Below are 14,887 nucleotides of genomic sequence, written 5' to 3'. Positions count from 1 at the left end.
GCCATTCCCCCTTGTCCTGTCCCCTGTCACTTGGGAGAAAAGGCCAGGTCCCTCCTCTCCACAACCTCCTTTTAGGTAGCTGTACAGAGCAATAAGGTCTCCCCTCAGCCTCCTCTTCTCCAGGCTAAACAACCCCAGTTCCCTCAGCCACTCCTCATAAGACTTGTTCTCCAGCCCCCTCACCAGCTTCGTTGCTCTTCAGAGCCTCAACAACCTTCTTGTGGTGAGGGGCCCAGAACTGAACACAGTATTCAAGGTGCGGTCTCACCAGTGCCGAGTGCAGAGGGAGAATAACCTGCCTGAGCAATAGTCTAGTGGGAGGTGTCCCTGCCCCACGGCGGGGGGGTGGAACTGGATGGTCTTTCAGGTCCTTTCCGACCCATACCACTCTATGATCCCGCCTAGAGCTGCCCCGGCCGCCACCACGGCGGGCGCTGCGAGGGCAGGCGGACACCGTCTTCTTTCCTCGGCCGGGCTCGGCTCAGCCCTCCCCGCTCTCCCCGCCCGGCGCTGCCGCGGGAGCCCCGCCCGGCCGGCGCCGCGCAGGAGGAGCCGCGCAGGACCGGGAGCCGCTGCCGGAACAGGCGCGCTGGGGCCATGGAGGAGTTTCACCCCCACAACGACGAGGTAAAGGCGGCGCCGGGCTGTGCCCGCACCCCCCTCGGCTGCCGAGAACCCCCGCGGGGCGGCCGCGCCTGCCTGGCCGGGCAAGGACGCGCAGGGCGAGGGCTGCGGGGCGGGCTGCGGGCGGGACCCTCGGGCACCCCCGCATCCCTGCGGGAGGAGCGGGGCTGCTGGGGCTGGGGCGGGTGCGCAGAGCCCCCGCAGCTCTTGATGGCCCCAAGTTCCCGCGAGGGGAGTGAAGCCCGGGGCTGCCGCAGCCGGCCGTGGGGTGTCAGCCTGCGGCCGTTCGCCTTATGTCATCCCTGGAAAATACGTCACTGGAGACTATTTCCTTATGTCGCTGGAAAATAAAACCAACAAGTGCTGGGCCTGTAGGGATAGGACTAGGGGCGATGGGTATAGGCTGGAGAGAGGCAGATTTAGACTAGATATAAGGAGGAATTTCTTCACTATGAGGGTGGTGAGGCACTGGCACAGGTTGCCCAGGGAAGCTGTGGCTGCCCCATCCCTGGAGGTGTTCCAGGCCAGGTTGGATGGGGCATTGGGCAGCCTGGTCTGGTGGGAGGTGTCCCTGCCCATGGCAGGGGTTTGGAACTGGATGAGCTTTAAGGTCTGTTCCAACCCAAACTACTCTGTGATTCTGTTCTATGATTCTGTGATGCAGGAGGCGGATTGCACAGTCACGTGCTGTGCTTCCTATGCAAGCCAAACTAAACACTGATGAGTAGGGAAGAGGCATTAGAACTTAAAAGCTTTTTCCCATACTCGGGAACGTTACTTGGGTAGGCAAATGACTATGGAAACCAGTCTTTCCAATATAAGGGTTACAAAACCTTTGGCATGAAGATGTAACCCATGGGTTGTTAAGTCTGTGCCTCCAGTAAAAACCAGGATAAAGGCCAAGAGGAAAAGATTTGCCATTTAACTCTTTGTCTCAGAGAATATTGCCATGAGAAGCATTGAGAATGTTGGTATTTAATCTTTGCAGGAAATGTAAATTGAACCTGTTTCCAAGCTCACTGAGACCCAAGTGTGCCCACTCAAGTGTGACTTGCAAAACAATTCTAAGTAACATATGTACAGTGCTGGGTAAAAAGGTAAGATTTTAGAATAACCAAGAGACTACACAGTGCAAATAAACAGACATGGGACCTGATCAGTGTGTATTACTTAGAGTAAAACTGCATCATTTGTTTACTTTTATATCAGAAATAATAATAGTTCATTATTGTTACAGATGATCTTCAATGCTGATGAAGCCCACAACATAGTTAAGGAGGTAGGTTTTAGCTGACAGCTTGCCTTACCTTGCACTATAGTGAAAGCAGTTACGCTTGTTGACCATCTCAGGTAAATTCAAAGTTGTATTAAACTATTATTTGTATCAAATAAAGATTGAGTTTATTTTGGAGCTGCTTTAAATTTCATCTGTTGCTGTCTTGGACTACCTAAAGAGCCGGAGGTAGATAGATGAGAGAAGAGAGAGCCAGAATTCATGTTACAGTGGAAAGACGAGGGGCAGCAGTCAAAATTTGCAAGGGAAATTCACTCTGATTTTATTTTTTCCCCCCTTTATCCAGTTAGAGGCTAGTTAATCACTAGAGGTCACAGGGACAGCTTGTGGAGTCTTCACCCTTAGAGATTTTTAAAACTTGACAAGGCCTTGGGCAATATGATCAAACTTGGAAGTTAGCCTTGGCTTGAGCAGGAGGTTGCATGGTGTGATCTTGTTAGTCTAGAAAATCTTTTGAAAAACAGTTTTTATGCAAAAAGAGCAGGTTGAAATTGGGAATGGTCTAAATTAAATACCTAGTAACTGGAAAGTGATTACTGAAGAGCCTGTGGCTAGCAGATGCTGTGAGGATTTGCAAGGAAATACCATTTTGAGAAATGAATTCCTAGAGGAGCTCTGCAGGCCTTTTCCCATCTGCCCTGTCTTGAAGAGAAAGGGCTGGACTTTTAGAGCTGCTCCAGTTCACAACAGCAAGCTCTTAGGTGTCAGGTAAATGACAATTCGACCCCTTATATAACTGTCCTTGCCTTGAAAGGCCAAATGCAGTATGTCAGAGTCTCTTTACTTTCACAGCAGGCACTGGGAGTAAAGCCAAAGTGTTTCTGCCACTGACAGAAAGCTTAACCAAGCCGAGGAGTTCTAGCACTGTGCACATTTCTGAAAGGACCAAAATCCCGAAGGGATCTTGGTATCCCTCTTATATTTTCTGTTCTGTTTTGTGTTTTTCCATTCAGTCCTTTGTCCTGCTGTATACACTGTGGTCAGAACTAATTGGGCTTTTAAAGATCTGGAGCACAAAAATCATACATAGCCTGGTTTTGGGTGGTTAGTGCATAGGGTTCATCTTACTGAATCAGAAGAGAATATAGTTTTATTTTACTTACCTTTTTTTAGGTGTATATGTCCTAACCAAATGCCTCAATTTTAAGAAGTATCTATCAGCAATTAATTCTGAATTTCTTAGGAGCAGAGAATACAATTTAAGAGTTACAATTAAAGAGAAGACTTTCTGTTTAATCACTTTAAGTAAAGGTTGTTGATACTGTAGCTGTGGGAGAACAGGTAATTTTCAAGCTGTTCAGATATTTCTCATGCTGCAGAATATAACCCTTTGAATATCTCTTGCTCCTCTCTTGTCCTCATCTTTTACAGTGGGGTATACATTTCACTATCGTGGCTCTGGCTCTCTGAAGATTTTCACAGAATCACAGAATGACTGGAATTGGAAGGGACCTGCAAGTATCATAGAGTCCAACTCCTATCCCCACATAGGATTTTGGTATTTTTTGCTCACAGGCTCTGAAAGGCTGGCCAGCCCAAGCTGATGTTATTGATGCAAGTAGTTCCATTTCCAATTCAGTAGCTTCTGAAAGCCAGGCTGGAGTGAGCAGTCATTAGGAGCACTGGGATGTGTTAGTATCTTTGTTGGTAAATAGATCCATTCACTTAATTTGTTACTTAAAGCATATAGCTAAGGTCTTTCCTATCAGAAATGTTCGATAAGAACCTCATTTTTCTCCATGTAATAATGTGGTAAGTGTGTACTAAAAATAAGTTTCTGAGATGGCTCGTTTTACTTCCCATTCAGCAGCTGATACCTGATGACTCAAGTGATATAAAGTAATCCTGTTGCCAGACAAAATTTCTCAGATTATGCAAGACATTTTAAGCCTCTACATTTTGAAGTATGTTTCTTTAACTAATTTCTTTTTTTTTTCTATTTTAGTGCATAGAAAGTGTTTTAGGCAAGGCAGACTATAATCACAACAAAGTCAACCAGTGGACTGCTGCAATAGTAGAACAGTCACTGACGCATCTGGTAAAACTCGGAAAAACGTATAAGTACATTGGTAAGTACAAGTAGTCATACTTTTACCACATACAGTCACAATAAATAATTGCTGAAAGGTCCATTTGAATGCAGTGCTACATTCGATAGAAGGTTTTAAGCTACAAACAAAAGAGAGCAGATACTTGAATTCTTCTTTCATGTAGATTTTTAGTAATACCTGCTGTGAAACCATGGCAGTTTCACTTGGGCTAAGCATGCTAGCAGCACTTAGCACGGAAGATGACATGTTACACAGTCTTTCATGACTCTTAAGCAACCAAAACTATTATTTCAACCTTTTTTTGTATCAGATCAGAAAATAGATTCTATTTATTTTAAATAAAATTTTAATTAGGATTAAGCTTCCTGTATAAATACGGACATTTGAAATACTTTAATCATAGGCTAAGCCATGTCCCATTATATTTATATGCATATCTGTGGAAGGGAGGTGGAAATAAGTAGAAGTTTAACCCACTGTGGTCCTTTTGTGGAATGTTGATGTAATAGCAAGTATTTGCACTCTGTTCTGTTTTGAAAGTCCTGGGTTTAGATTGCCACTGGTTTTATGACTATCACAGGTCAGTCTAGAAGTGCTGCGTGTTACTAGAGTGTGGTTTCAGAGAACACTCATCCAGTACTTCTGGAAAACAGCTGTCATCAAGTGTGACTTTCTGCTCTACCTTTGAGGACAGCACCTGTAATCCCGTTCTGATGTGCACATGACACAAGCCATATCTAAGCAGTTTAAAAGATAAAAACCATAATCCTATTAGCAGGCATTTTGTTAAAGCTGTTGTCTTTATGTGGGTAAAAATAATCATGAAATTAATACCAAGTTCTTGGGGAAAATACTTGGGGAGGGGATAGTCAAGAAAGGTTTTGACATTGTTGAGTGCTGTCTGCCAGCCATTTGAAAACATCATGTAGGCTTCGGTTCATAAGTACAGAATGATTCAGCTCCTCTGCCTTAATAATGATTTCCTTGACTTTATGACTGTATCTTGCAGTAACCTGTGCAGTGATGCAGAGGAGTGGAGCTGGTCTTCATACAGCAAGCTCATGCTTCTGGGATACCACAACTGATGGTAAGTTTCTTCAGTCAAATTAAAGATTTGTAGTAGAAGAAATGTTACTTATTGCTCAGTTGTAATAGGTTGAACATTTTCAAGAGTGATTGTAGAAACAGTAGCTTACAGGATTAGGTGCTTGTTTATAAGCCCAGCAGAAATATTTTGTCAGGAGTCAGTGCCTACATTAAGAGCAATGGCTTAGTGAATTATGATAGGGAGGAGTAAAATTAATTCATGTGGAAACAAGAGTCAAAACATTTAATCCTCATCAGTAGCTATAGATCAGTTGAAGAGGCAGTAAAATGTTGCTTGCAGTAAGAGCAACTGGCTAATGCTAAACATACCTGTCTGTCTGCTGTAAGGGGACAGTACTGCTTTGGGGGAGACCAGAAATTGGTGAAAAATATAACTGTTTTGACTAACAGTATGTGTTTTAGTTGCCTGACTGTCAGCCGGGCTTTGAATGTGGTTCATTGCTTCTAATTTAGTTGTAAATGCCTTTTTTCTTGGGTTCGTAGTATCATGGGGAAACAAGATTATTTTAAATTTAGGCATGCTTATCACAGACTCAGAAAGGTCTTTTTAGAAGAGGGCACCAAAATTTAACTTTAAGGTGGAGATGGCATTAGAAAGTTGACCAAGATTAAAATAATATCAAAAAGTGAAGTTAAGTAAACAAATACAGTTCAATCTTCACTTTTCCTTCACCTTATGAGGCATTGATACATTGATACAATAGAAGAGGAAAAGTTACAGAAGGTAAATACACTAGAATGTATTTGATGCAGTCTTTTTTCTGATTTCTAGTCTGCTTATCTTGCCGATTTCAGTATGAGATTTTAAAAAAAATTTGCAAATCCAGCTTTTAAAGTGAGATACTGAAATTATGCTTTCCTGGAAATTTGTCTTAGACATTAGGTTGTAAACAATGTACAAGTTAATCAAAATGTTATGAGGACTGTAGTCTTATTTATAGCCAAGACAACATGATAGTACTTACCTTAAATCACAGCTGAATTATTCACACTGATTTGGCATAGTATACAGTACGAAAAAGTGAATGTAGTAAAGGCACTGGCATTCTATTTTTATTTTCTAATAATCTCTTCTAGGAACCTGCACAGTGAGATGGGAAAACCGAACAATGAACTGCATTGTCAATGTGTTTGCTGTTGCTATTATCCTGTAGTTGACTGGAAGATAAATATAAGCAACACCGAAGCCTTTAAAAAATGAAAAATCATCCAAACACATGGCTAGATACTTTAAACCAGTATTTGTTTTTGTATGAGGAGCATACAGAAGTTCTCTACAGAGAGCATACAGTCTAAGTCAGTTCTCATAGATTAATTATCAGAAAGCTAGCAAAAAATTTAAAATATGTATCTACCTAAAAGAGAAGGTTGTAGTAATTTAAATATTCATAAGTATGTTAATGAGAAGATGCCACAAAGATCAATACAATTCATATCAAAGCTAATATCAAAGGTACTTTATTCAAGAGGAATAAACCACATGAAATCAAAGTAAAGGTCAAAGGGCAAGCAAGACCTCTCAGGATTATGGTGCATTTCGGAGAAAATTATGAACACGATTCAGTGTGGATACACTGTAAACAATACTAGCTTTTCATGTTCGATTAAACAAAGGTAACTATTGCATTGAATGCTGGTGCTTGTGAAATTGCATGAGCATCATGTTTCAGTCAAGCATGAATATTTACATAGAAATTAAATCCAGTTAAGCCTTTCCCCTGGAGGCAGAGGATGACTTCTCTGGGGCAAAGGTGAAATGTACATACTCCTAGCAGAATTTTAATTTATCTTCAGAATGAAGAATGTATTATTTATTACTGATTCAGGGAAACATGCTGAGGATCAGGCATCAGCCCTTTAATTCATAGTTTACAAATCTGAAAACATTCTGAAGGTACTTACATTTGATTTTATTCTCTGACTGCGGAATTTGTGATAAGCACTTTATTGATTCCTCAAGCAGTAACCAGGAGCTAGGGCAGCAAGACTGGACCCCCATTACTCCAAGTAGGATTAAAGTGTTCAGAGAGAAGGCACACACATTTCTAGAGGCTCTTGTTAGCTTTCTTTTAAGCTTATCTTAAAACAATGTATCTGTTCTTTGTAGGAGTGTTTCCTAAGTTCTATGAGTCTAGAATTGGATCTTATTCCTACGAAATACTACAGTTAAGTTTTAAGCACTACAAATTCCTCTCCTGTAAAAATTCATGAAAGTTCTTAACTTTGCTCATCTGATGAGTGAGTCTTAACTTGAAGTATTCCACGTGGAAGAAAAGCATTTGCACACTTGCAAGTATTTGCTGGATTGGGGCCTACATTTTTGTTGATTAATGCACAAATTATATGATAAAGAAATGTATCAATACCACAAATGCCTAAATAATTGTTGCCACTAAGTGGCAGCTACATTATGTTATTTTCTCATATAGACTTTTTTTTTTTTCTTTATTACTGCATGGGTTTGGAGAGACTGATAACTACCTAACAGCTATGGTAAGGCTGGTTTGGATTTAATGAAATTAGTATTAAAGCACGATTATGCAGTTTTCTTTGGGTGGGTTTTTTTTTTTTTCAGATGACTGATTATTAGGGCACATAGCAAGTGTCCTGTACAAAGAACAAGCTAAAAAACCATTTCAGTGCTCACATGGTATATGCATATCGCTAGTATGAGACTACAGAAGGAACATGTGTATGTGTAATTCACAGTACTGTTCAATTGCTTTACAGACAAATAAGAGTCCTGCTTTTACCTAAGTGCAAGTAAAATTAATACTGTAATATTGCATTTGCCTAACAGGCAAGTGTAGCGTGAAGATGTATGTGTATGTTGTACTGACAGCAATTTGTGAACTAGGTGCCAGCATCCAGAGCCACGTTGTGGAACTGACAAAAATGCATAGCTTCACTGATATTTGGGCTTGCATAAAGTGAAAAAATAAGTGGAGTAGCAATTGGAAAAAGGTTCGATCCAATTGATAGAGCATAAGTAGTGGATGAATAAAAGCAGCAGTGGCTGTTATCCCCCTTATTGGGCATCTGGATGCCATGGTCAGAAGAACTTTTCCAAGCAGCCATTTGTAATATCATTTGGTATTTTTGCTTTACTTGAAGACAAGATGCACTGAGTAAGACTCTCAGTTTAATGAGGCTTGGTGAAGGTTCTGCTGCAGAAAAAACCTAGGAAACACTGCTTAATTATAAGACTGCTTCATTTTTCTTGCTACCAAAAAAAAAATAAAGTTTTGCCTTAGTTGTCTTTTTGCCTCATGTGTTCTTGATCAATACAAATAACAACTGAGAACAGTATTTGTCTTGCTTTCCTTCACTTGCATACAACAGGGAGAACTTGGGAAATTTATTAAAATTTTGCATTCATTTTAGAGACAAGACCTTGTCAAAGGCTAGTTCCCAGACTTGGCCTAATTTCTCACACCTCTTTTCTATGCAGACCTATTTGTCTTAACTGTTTGTCTGGATGGTGCAAGGTAATGGTTCTGTTGTTCCAGAAAGATTATTATGAAACACTGGGAAAAGTATTTTCATTCCACGTCATAGTGCAGTGAATTTAACTTCCTTCCCCTGTTTTCATTCCCCATTCTAAGTGGATACAAATAGCTACTTGTATTCATTTTAACACTCCAAATTAATGCTGAGCATCACCACTTGCTTTTCCAAGTAGCTTCTTTTCAAGGATAAAACTGTATATTGCAGAATATGAGAATGCACAAAATTTCAATAGTGTTTTCTATCAATATAATGGTGTCATAGTTGTTACAGTCAGGGGCTGAATAATTGTTAACAATGGGGGTCTTATTAATGGGATAGAAGCATTTGCATTAAGGCATAGCCCATATACATGGAGCTCTACTCATATTTTCCTACATATGATTTCATGACAGAAGACATCTGTTATCCCTCCCATATAGGGAGATGCATGAGAATTTTGATATCTAGATGGAAAAGAGTGAAAAAAGAGTTAAGAGAGCAGACTCATTACTTTCCTTTTGACTGCCTGCCAAGTGTCCATCAGTAATTGTCACCTTTCTAAAGACTGTCTTCCCATTACACTCAACTTGATGAAGGAAGTCTCTGTATGTTCTATTTAGATTCATACACTTTGTGTGAGCCACTGACATCCCAGCTTGTAGGTAGCTTATTTAGAATTAGATGGATGTCAGAGCACTGATATTTTAAATACACCATAAATATTTTAAATACTACCCATTAACTATGGGTAGTCTGTACACATTTGTACAGTAGCTGGCATATAAAGAAAATAGGTTTGTGGGGGTTTTTTTTTCCTAATACAGGCTGCAGGTCCTGTAATGAACAATTCTTACCTGATTATTTGGATGCTCCTTGCTGCCTCCTGTACAATCTGACCAGGTAATTTTGTTCCCATTTAATTTGATGGGGTTTTTTTAACACAGTTACAGGGTCACACAGAGTCAGGGTGAACCCCCCATGAGAATATCCTGAGCCAGGAAGTTCTGCTTGCGTGTCTGCAGGACATTCCCAGAAAAAAACAAGCACCAGTCTCTTGGGGAATATCTAAGCTTAGATGTGGTATTCTGTAAAAGCAGCAATAAACCCATTTGGACAGTGGCTCCAAAGCTGTGCAGTCACAGTTACATTGTGCTGCACAGCTCAGAAATGCTCTAGCCTGTTGGGTCTGTGCCAGGTAAAGGGTCTGTGGACGCTGGATTGTAAGTGGGACAGTTTCTCTCTTCTTCTCACAATGGAAAGAAGGCTGCAGCCAAGCACTGTGTGCCCATCAATGGAGGTTTTTCTACTCTGACGGAGTCTAAATCTCTGTGGAGTAACTAGAGGTTTTATCTCCTATGTTCCAGTAAACATCCGTTTTCAAACACAGGAAACATACTGTGACAGCAGCCTTATTTGTTACATAAAAGTTTTCTGAAAGGGATCAGAGTAGTGCTGGAGTGACAGATGTGAACACTCCTGTAGTTCCCATCCCACTGTCTGACCTAGAATGACTTGAAAAGGAGAATCGGGGTTACAGAAACACGCCTCACTGGTCATTATGGTTTGTGTCAGGCACTTACATTTACTCTCTTGTGCACAGAAGCTACTGGTGCCACACAGAACAAGAGCATGAAGGAAAGGAGACAGAAATGCAAGTTTTATAGTGACATCACCATTTTAAATAGACGATTTTACCACATCTGTAAGTTGAGTTTGTAATATATGCTTACCTGGCTTCACAGTGTAGAGACCACACAGAGTTCAGAATCAAAGCCATTAAAACCCCTCATCCACAGGAGAAAGTGGCAGGATAGAGTAGCTGGCTCAGCTGCAAGAAATTCAATCATCTTTCTGGTTAGCAGGTTCTCCTCCTCGTAGGCCTGTATTAGGTATAATTAGAATAATTTCTGAACAGCAACTCCTGAATCAGAAACAGCATTATATCAGCAAACCTGTGTCATATCTGTAAACACTTTAGGAAGAAATTAAGCATTTTCTGCTCTCTATTTTTTGAAGAGTTTACTGAAATTTTTGAGGCAGCCTTTATTCAATGTTTGTTCATGAACATCTAGGTAAAATTAGAGGTTGGGGGGAAGGGGGGTGTGAATGAAATGAAGTCCTTGTTTGAAAAAAGAAAGTATGATCTTTCTATATATAACTTGTCACACACACACACACAGGTTTTTATAAATATATTCATCTCTTTTATTTATCTATTTCCCTAACAATTTTGAGTCATATATAAATAATTTTGTTCATTTAGAATTTCATTTCTTGTTGCTTATTTCCATTTAATCAGTGTTTGGGTATCAAAACCAGGGCTGCAACAGCATTTGTACAAGCAGATATTCTGGCCAGAGATAATACAATTTAGCATATAGGTATTAGCCTGTAGAAGTGACAGGGCTAGATAACAGCAAGCCTAGGAATGCCTTTATGGTAGTCTCAGTACTCTGCTTGAGGCAGTCACGACTTTACTCAATTTCAGGTAATAACTTTGGGGGCTTGTTTCATGTATAGGCTTCTGCAGTGGCTTTTGAAACTGGTCTGACCAAATCACACAAGAATCTACCGCAGGGTTCCGAGTGATGTCATTTGTTAGTTGGAAATGTTTTCAGAAATAGGGAAGGACCTCACAGATCAATGCTGTAGAAGCTATATGGTATTCATGCCTAAGTTGAACATTTTAGGAAATTAATCTTAAACAAACTGTAACCACAGCTGTAGCTAGATGGTCTGCTAATGTTGTGAACAAATTAGAGCTGCCTATGTCATAGCACTCATAGGTCCCCAGAACAATAATTGAAATAAGTGTTTGTAACTTTCCAAAAGATGGCTTTGGAAGGCAAGAAACTGAGTAGTTTTAATTCAAGGTTTAGATCTGAATCAACCAAGGCTTAGGGGGCAGTGCTAGTATCTTCCAGGCTCATCTCTTTGTACTGTTGCTTTGACATTTTAAGCAAACTTAGGCGGTGCGGTTGCCCCAGGGGTTTAGGTGGGGAGTGGGAGAGGTGGGAGTGTGCAGAATTTTGGCTTCATTTAAGTAGCACCTGGTAAAGACGCTCTTTCCAGGTGGGGCTTCTCACAACACAAGCCTCCCTGCAGCTGCAGCTCTGCCATTGCTGGCAGGGGCACACCACAAGTGCCCGTGCCAGTGCCAGTCACTTTGCTCACCAGGGTGGTGCAGGCTCTGCAGGGCAGGCATCAGCAGAGGCTGGACCTGCCTGCCCTCCACCTTGGGCACTTACTCATAAGCTGCCTCGCACACTGATTTCCCAGTTCATAGAATAGAATCACAGAATCATAGAATCATCCAGTTCCAACCCCCCTACCATAGACAGGACCCCTCCTGCTAGACCAGGCTGCTCATGGCCCCATCCAACCTGGCCTTGAACACTTCCAGGGATGGGGCATCCACACCTGTGCCAGTGCCTCTCCATCCTCATCGTGAAGAAATTTTTCCTAATGTCTAGTCTAAATCTTCCCCCCCCCTCCAATTTGAAGCCATTCCCCCTCATCCTGTCACTACGTGCCCTTGTAAAAAGTCCCTCCTGAGTTGTCTTGTAGCTCCCTCCAGGTACTGGAAATATGCCGTCTCTCCAGTCTTTCTCAGAGTCTCCCCAGAGCTTTCTCTTCTCCAGGCTGAACAACCCCAGCTCTCTCAACCTATCCTCATACAGGAGGTGCTCCAGCCCTCATCTTTGTAGCTCTCTTCTGAACCTATTCCAACAGTTCCATATCCTTCTTATGTTGAGGATTCTAGAACAGGACACAATACTCCAGGTGGGGCCTCACGAGAGCAGAGTAGAGGGGCTGAATCACCGCCCTCAACTTGCTGGCCACAGTTCTTTTGATGGAGCCCAGGATATGGATTGCATTCTGGGCTGCTAGTGTGTATTAGTGGCTCATGTTAAGCTTCTCATCAATCAGAACTCCCAAGTCCTTCTCTGCAGGGCTGAATAGTATCATAGAATCATGTGGGAACATAATCATAGAATCATAGAATCGCTAAGGTTGGAAAAGACCTCTAAGATCATCAGCCCAACATCACCATGTTTGCTAAACCATGTCCCAAACTGCCTTGTCAACACACTTTCTGAACACCTCCAGGGAAGGAGACTCCACCACTTCCCTGGACAGCCTGAATTTACACAGCTTCATGGCAGTAAATACCAAGCTGGCTGCATTTGAGCTGAAGCACATGCTGGAGCACACATTGGCTGCTTGGACCTCTAGATTCCAAGCAATCCCAGCTGCTGGTATTGAGGATTTTGCGAGTCCTCCATGTGCCATCCTCCCACAACGGTGCCAGGGAAGTGTGAACCTCTCACAGCTCTGGGCGCTGTGGAGCCAGTGATGCAAGAAGCAGTTACTATTATGACAAGTGGGGTATTTCATTTAGCTTAAGTAGAGTTAAGTTCATCTGAGTAACTGTATTTTTTGAAGGTTAGACAGAATGTCCCTCTGGCAGCGTGTTTTTTATAGCATGTTTTTTCAAATTGTGTTCTTCCAGATTCTGTTATGTCTTGTGTTAAGTATGATATATGCGGAATAGATGTCTTTTTCTATCATTAGAATTAGATTAGATTTCTCTAGTTGGAATTAGATGATCTTTAAGGTCTCTTCCAACTCAAACTGTTCCACTATTCTGTGATTCCATAATCAGCTCTGTTTGCAGTCTTTGTCGATCTCAAATGCAAGGTCAGACAGAGCTAGAGCCAGCTCCAAATTAGCAAGAGTTTTGACTATTGTGAAGTTAACTCATCTGGAGTACTGTGCCCAGTTCTGGAATCCTCAACATAAGAGGGATATGGAACTGTTGGAACAAGTCCAGAGGAGGGCTACAAAGATGATGAGAGGGCTGGAGCACCTTCCATATGAGGACAGGCTGAGAGACTTGGGCTTGTTCAGCCTGGAGAAGAGAAAGCTCCAGGGAGACCTTATAGTGACCATCCAGTACCTGAAGGGGGCCTGCAAGAAAGCTGGAGAGGGACTGTTCACAAAGGCTTGTGGTGACAGGACGAGGGGAATGGGTATGAATTGGAGAGGGACAGGTTTAGACTAGACACAAGGAAGAATTTCTTCACCATGAGAGTGGTGAGGCACTGGCACAGGTTGCCCAGGGAAGCTGTGGCTGCCCCATCCCTGGGGGTGTTCAAGGCCAGGTTGGATGGGGCTTTGGGCAGCCTGGTCTGGTGGGAGGTGTCCCTGCCCATGGCAGGGGTTGGAACTAGGCAATTTTTATGGCCCCTTCCAACCCAAACCATCCCATAATTCTATGATTCTATGACTAGAATATGCCTAAGATCTCTGGGAGGATTTATCCATATGCACATAAGTGGGAAATCCATCCCATCCCAGCTCTTGTCTCACTGCACAGCATTGATGGAGGTCACTCCTTCGTGTTGCCCAGCCCTGACAGAGGATGCTGTTTTTTAAAAACTCCAAACCAAGTCTCAGGGAGTTGATTTGCTGGCATTTTCAGTACCCCTGAGCCCAGTGGCAGTTGACGCCCTGGGCTGCCCTGTCCCTCCAGCCCCGCCGCCCTCGGGTCCCGCACCTCTGTGGTGTGGGAACAGGATAAGCGCTGTCCCACTCGCTTGCCTTTCCCAGCTGCCCTTTCACACCCCTGCCTGGGGGCTGGTTGGCAGCGGCTGCCCGGGGGGAAAGCTGGACTGACAGAGACCCCAAGGCCAGGGCTCGGTGCCAGCACAGGCAGTGAGGAACCCTGAGAAGGAGAGGTGGTGGGAGAGCAGTCAGACACTGTCACTGGCATTGGAAGCAGCCAAGGTGGAAATACCCCAACTGGAGTCTTAAAAGTAGTTGTCATAGCACATAACAGTAACTTCCTTACAAACCAGCAGTTATGGTTGTGCCATTCCTTTTGAAACACGTGTTTTCTGTGAAGTCTCCAGGAAAGATACGACTGCAAACTGTCACTTCTGGCTGACTGATGCCCCACTGACGCTCTTCTTCCTTCCCTGCCGGGGAGTTCAGGAGTTACAGCAGCAGCAGCTGTGAGCTCTGGCAATCACCCACCTGCCTTCTGACTGTGCCTATTTTTGTATTAACTGTTGGGCTGCATAAAAGTAAGCTTACTTAATGCATACTTAAGTATAGATATGACATACTTTTAATTTCAGTGTTGCTACTATTAAAAATACTTTCTCTTGAGAAGTGATATGAGACTGCCATTCATGTATTAGACCGCAACAGTAGTGATGTCTATTGATACTGAACAGATGTTGGGGAATTAAAAATAGAATCGGTGTTCTATATTGCCAACTGCCTTTGTTCACCCACTGGAGTTGGTCAAGGGGCT

The 14,887-nt window shown here is 42.5% G+C and overlaps 1 protein-coding gene across 1 annotated transcript; it reads left to right on the top strand.

Annotated features, from left to right (window-relative positions):
• Nucleotides 1-510: 510 nt before the first annotated feature.
• Nucleotides 511-8,328, top strand: DYNLT3 (dynein light chain Tctex-type 3). Its single transcript, XM_054056142.1, has 5 exons — nucleotides 511-627; nucleotides 1,862-1,903; nucleotides 3,864-3,987; nucleotides 4,979-5,056; nucleotides 6,154-8,328. The coding sequence occupies exons 1-5, from the start codon at nucleotides 598-600 to the stop codon at nucleotides 6,228-6,230; spliced, it is 351 nt and encodes a 116-aa protein (XP_053912117.1). The 5' UTR covers nucleotides 511-597; the 3' UTR covers nucleotides 6,231-8,328.
• The last annotated feature ends 6,559 nt before the right edge of the window (nucleotides 8,329-14,887 follow it).

Source organism: Cuculus canorus, chromosome 1 (assembly GCF_017976375.1).
Source record: "Cuculus canorus isolate bCucCan1 chromosome 1, bCucCan1.pri, whole genome shotgun sequence".
In the NCBI taxonomy this organism is placed as follows: Eukaryota; Metazoa; Chordata; class Aves; order Cuculiformes; family Cuculidae; genus Cuculus; species Cuculus canorus.
Note: the sequence above shows the minus strand (reverse complement) of the source record. Positions and strands in the feature narration are given on the sequence as shown.

What these genes read in the sequence shown, in the direction of transcription:
- DYNLT3 (XM_054056142.1), top strand. Translation starts at nt 598, where the DNA reads ATGGAGGAGTTTCACCCCCACAACGACGAG. An exon ending in AAAAACGTATAAGTACATTG is followed by an intron (nt 3,988 to 4,978) that starts GTAAGTACAAGT and finishes TGTATCTTGCAG; the next exon opens with TAACCTGTGCAGTGATGCAG. An exon ending in CTGGGATACCACAACTGATG is followed by an intron (nt 5,057 to 6,153) that starts GTAAGTTTCTTC and finishes AATCTCTTCTAG; the next exon opens with GAACCTGCACAGTGAGATGG.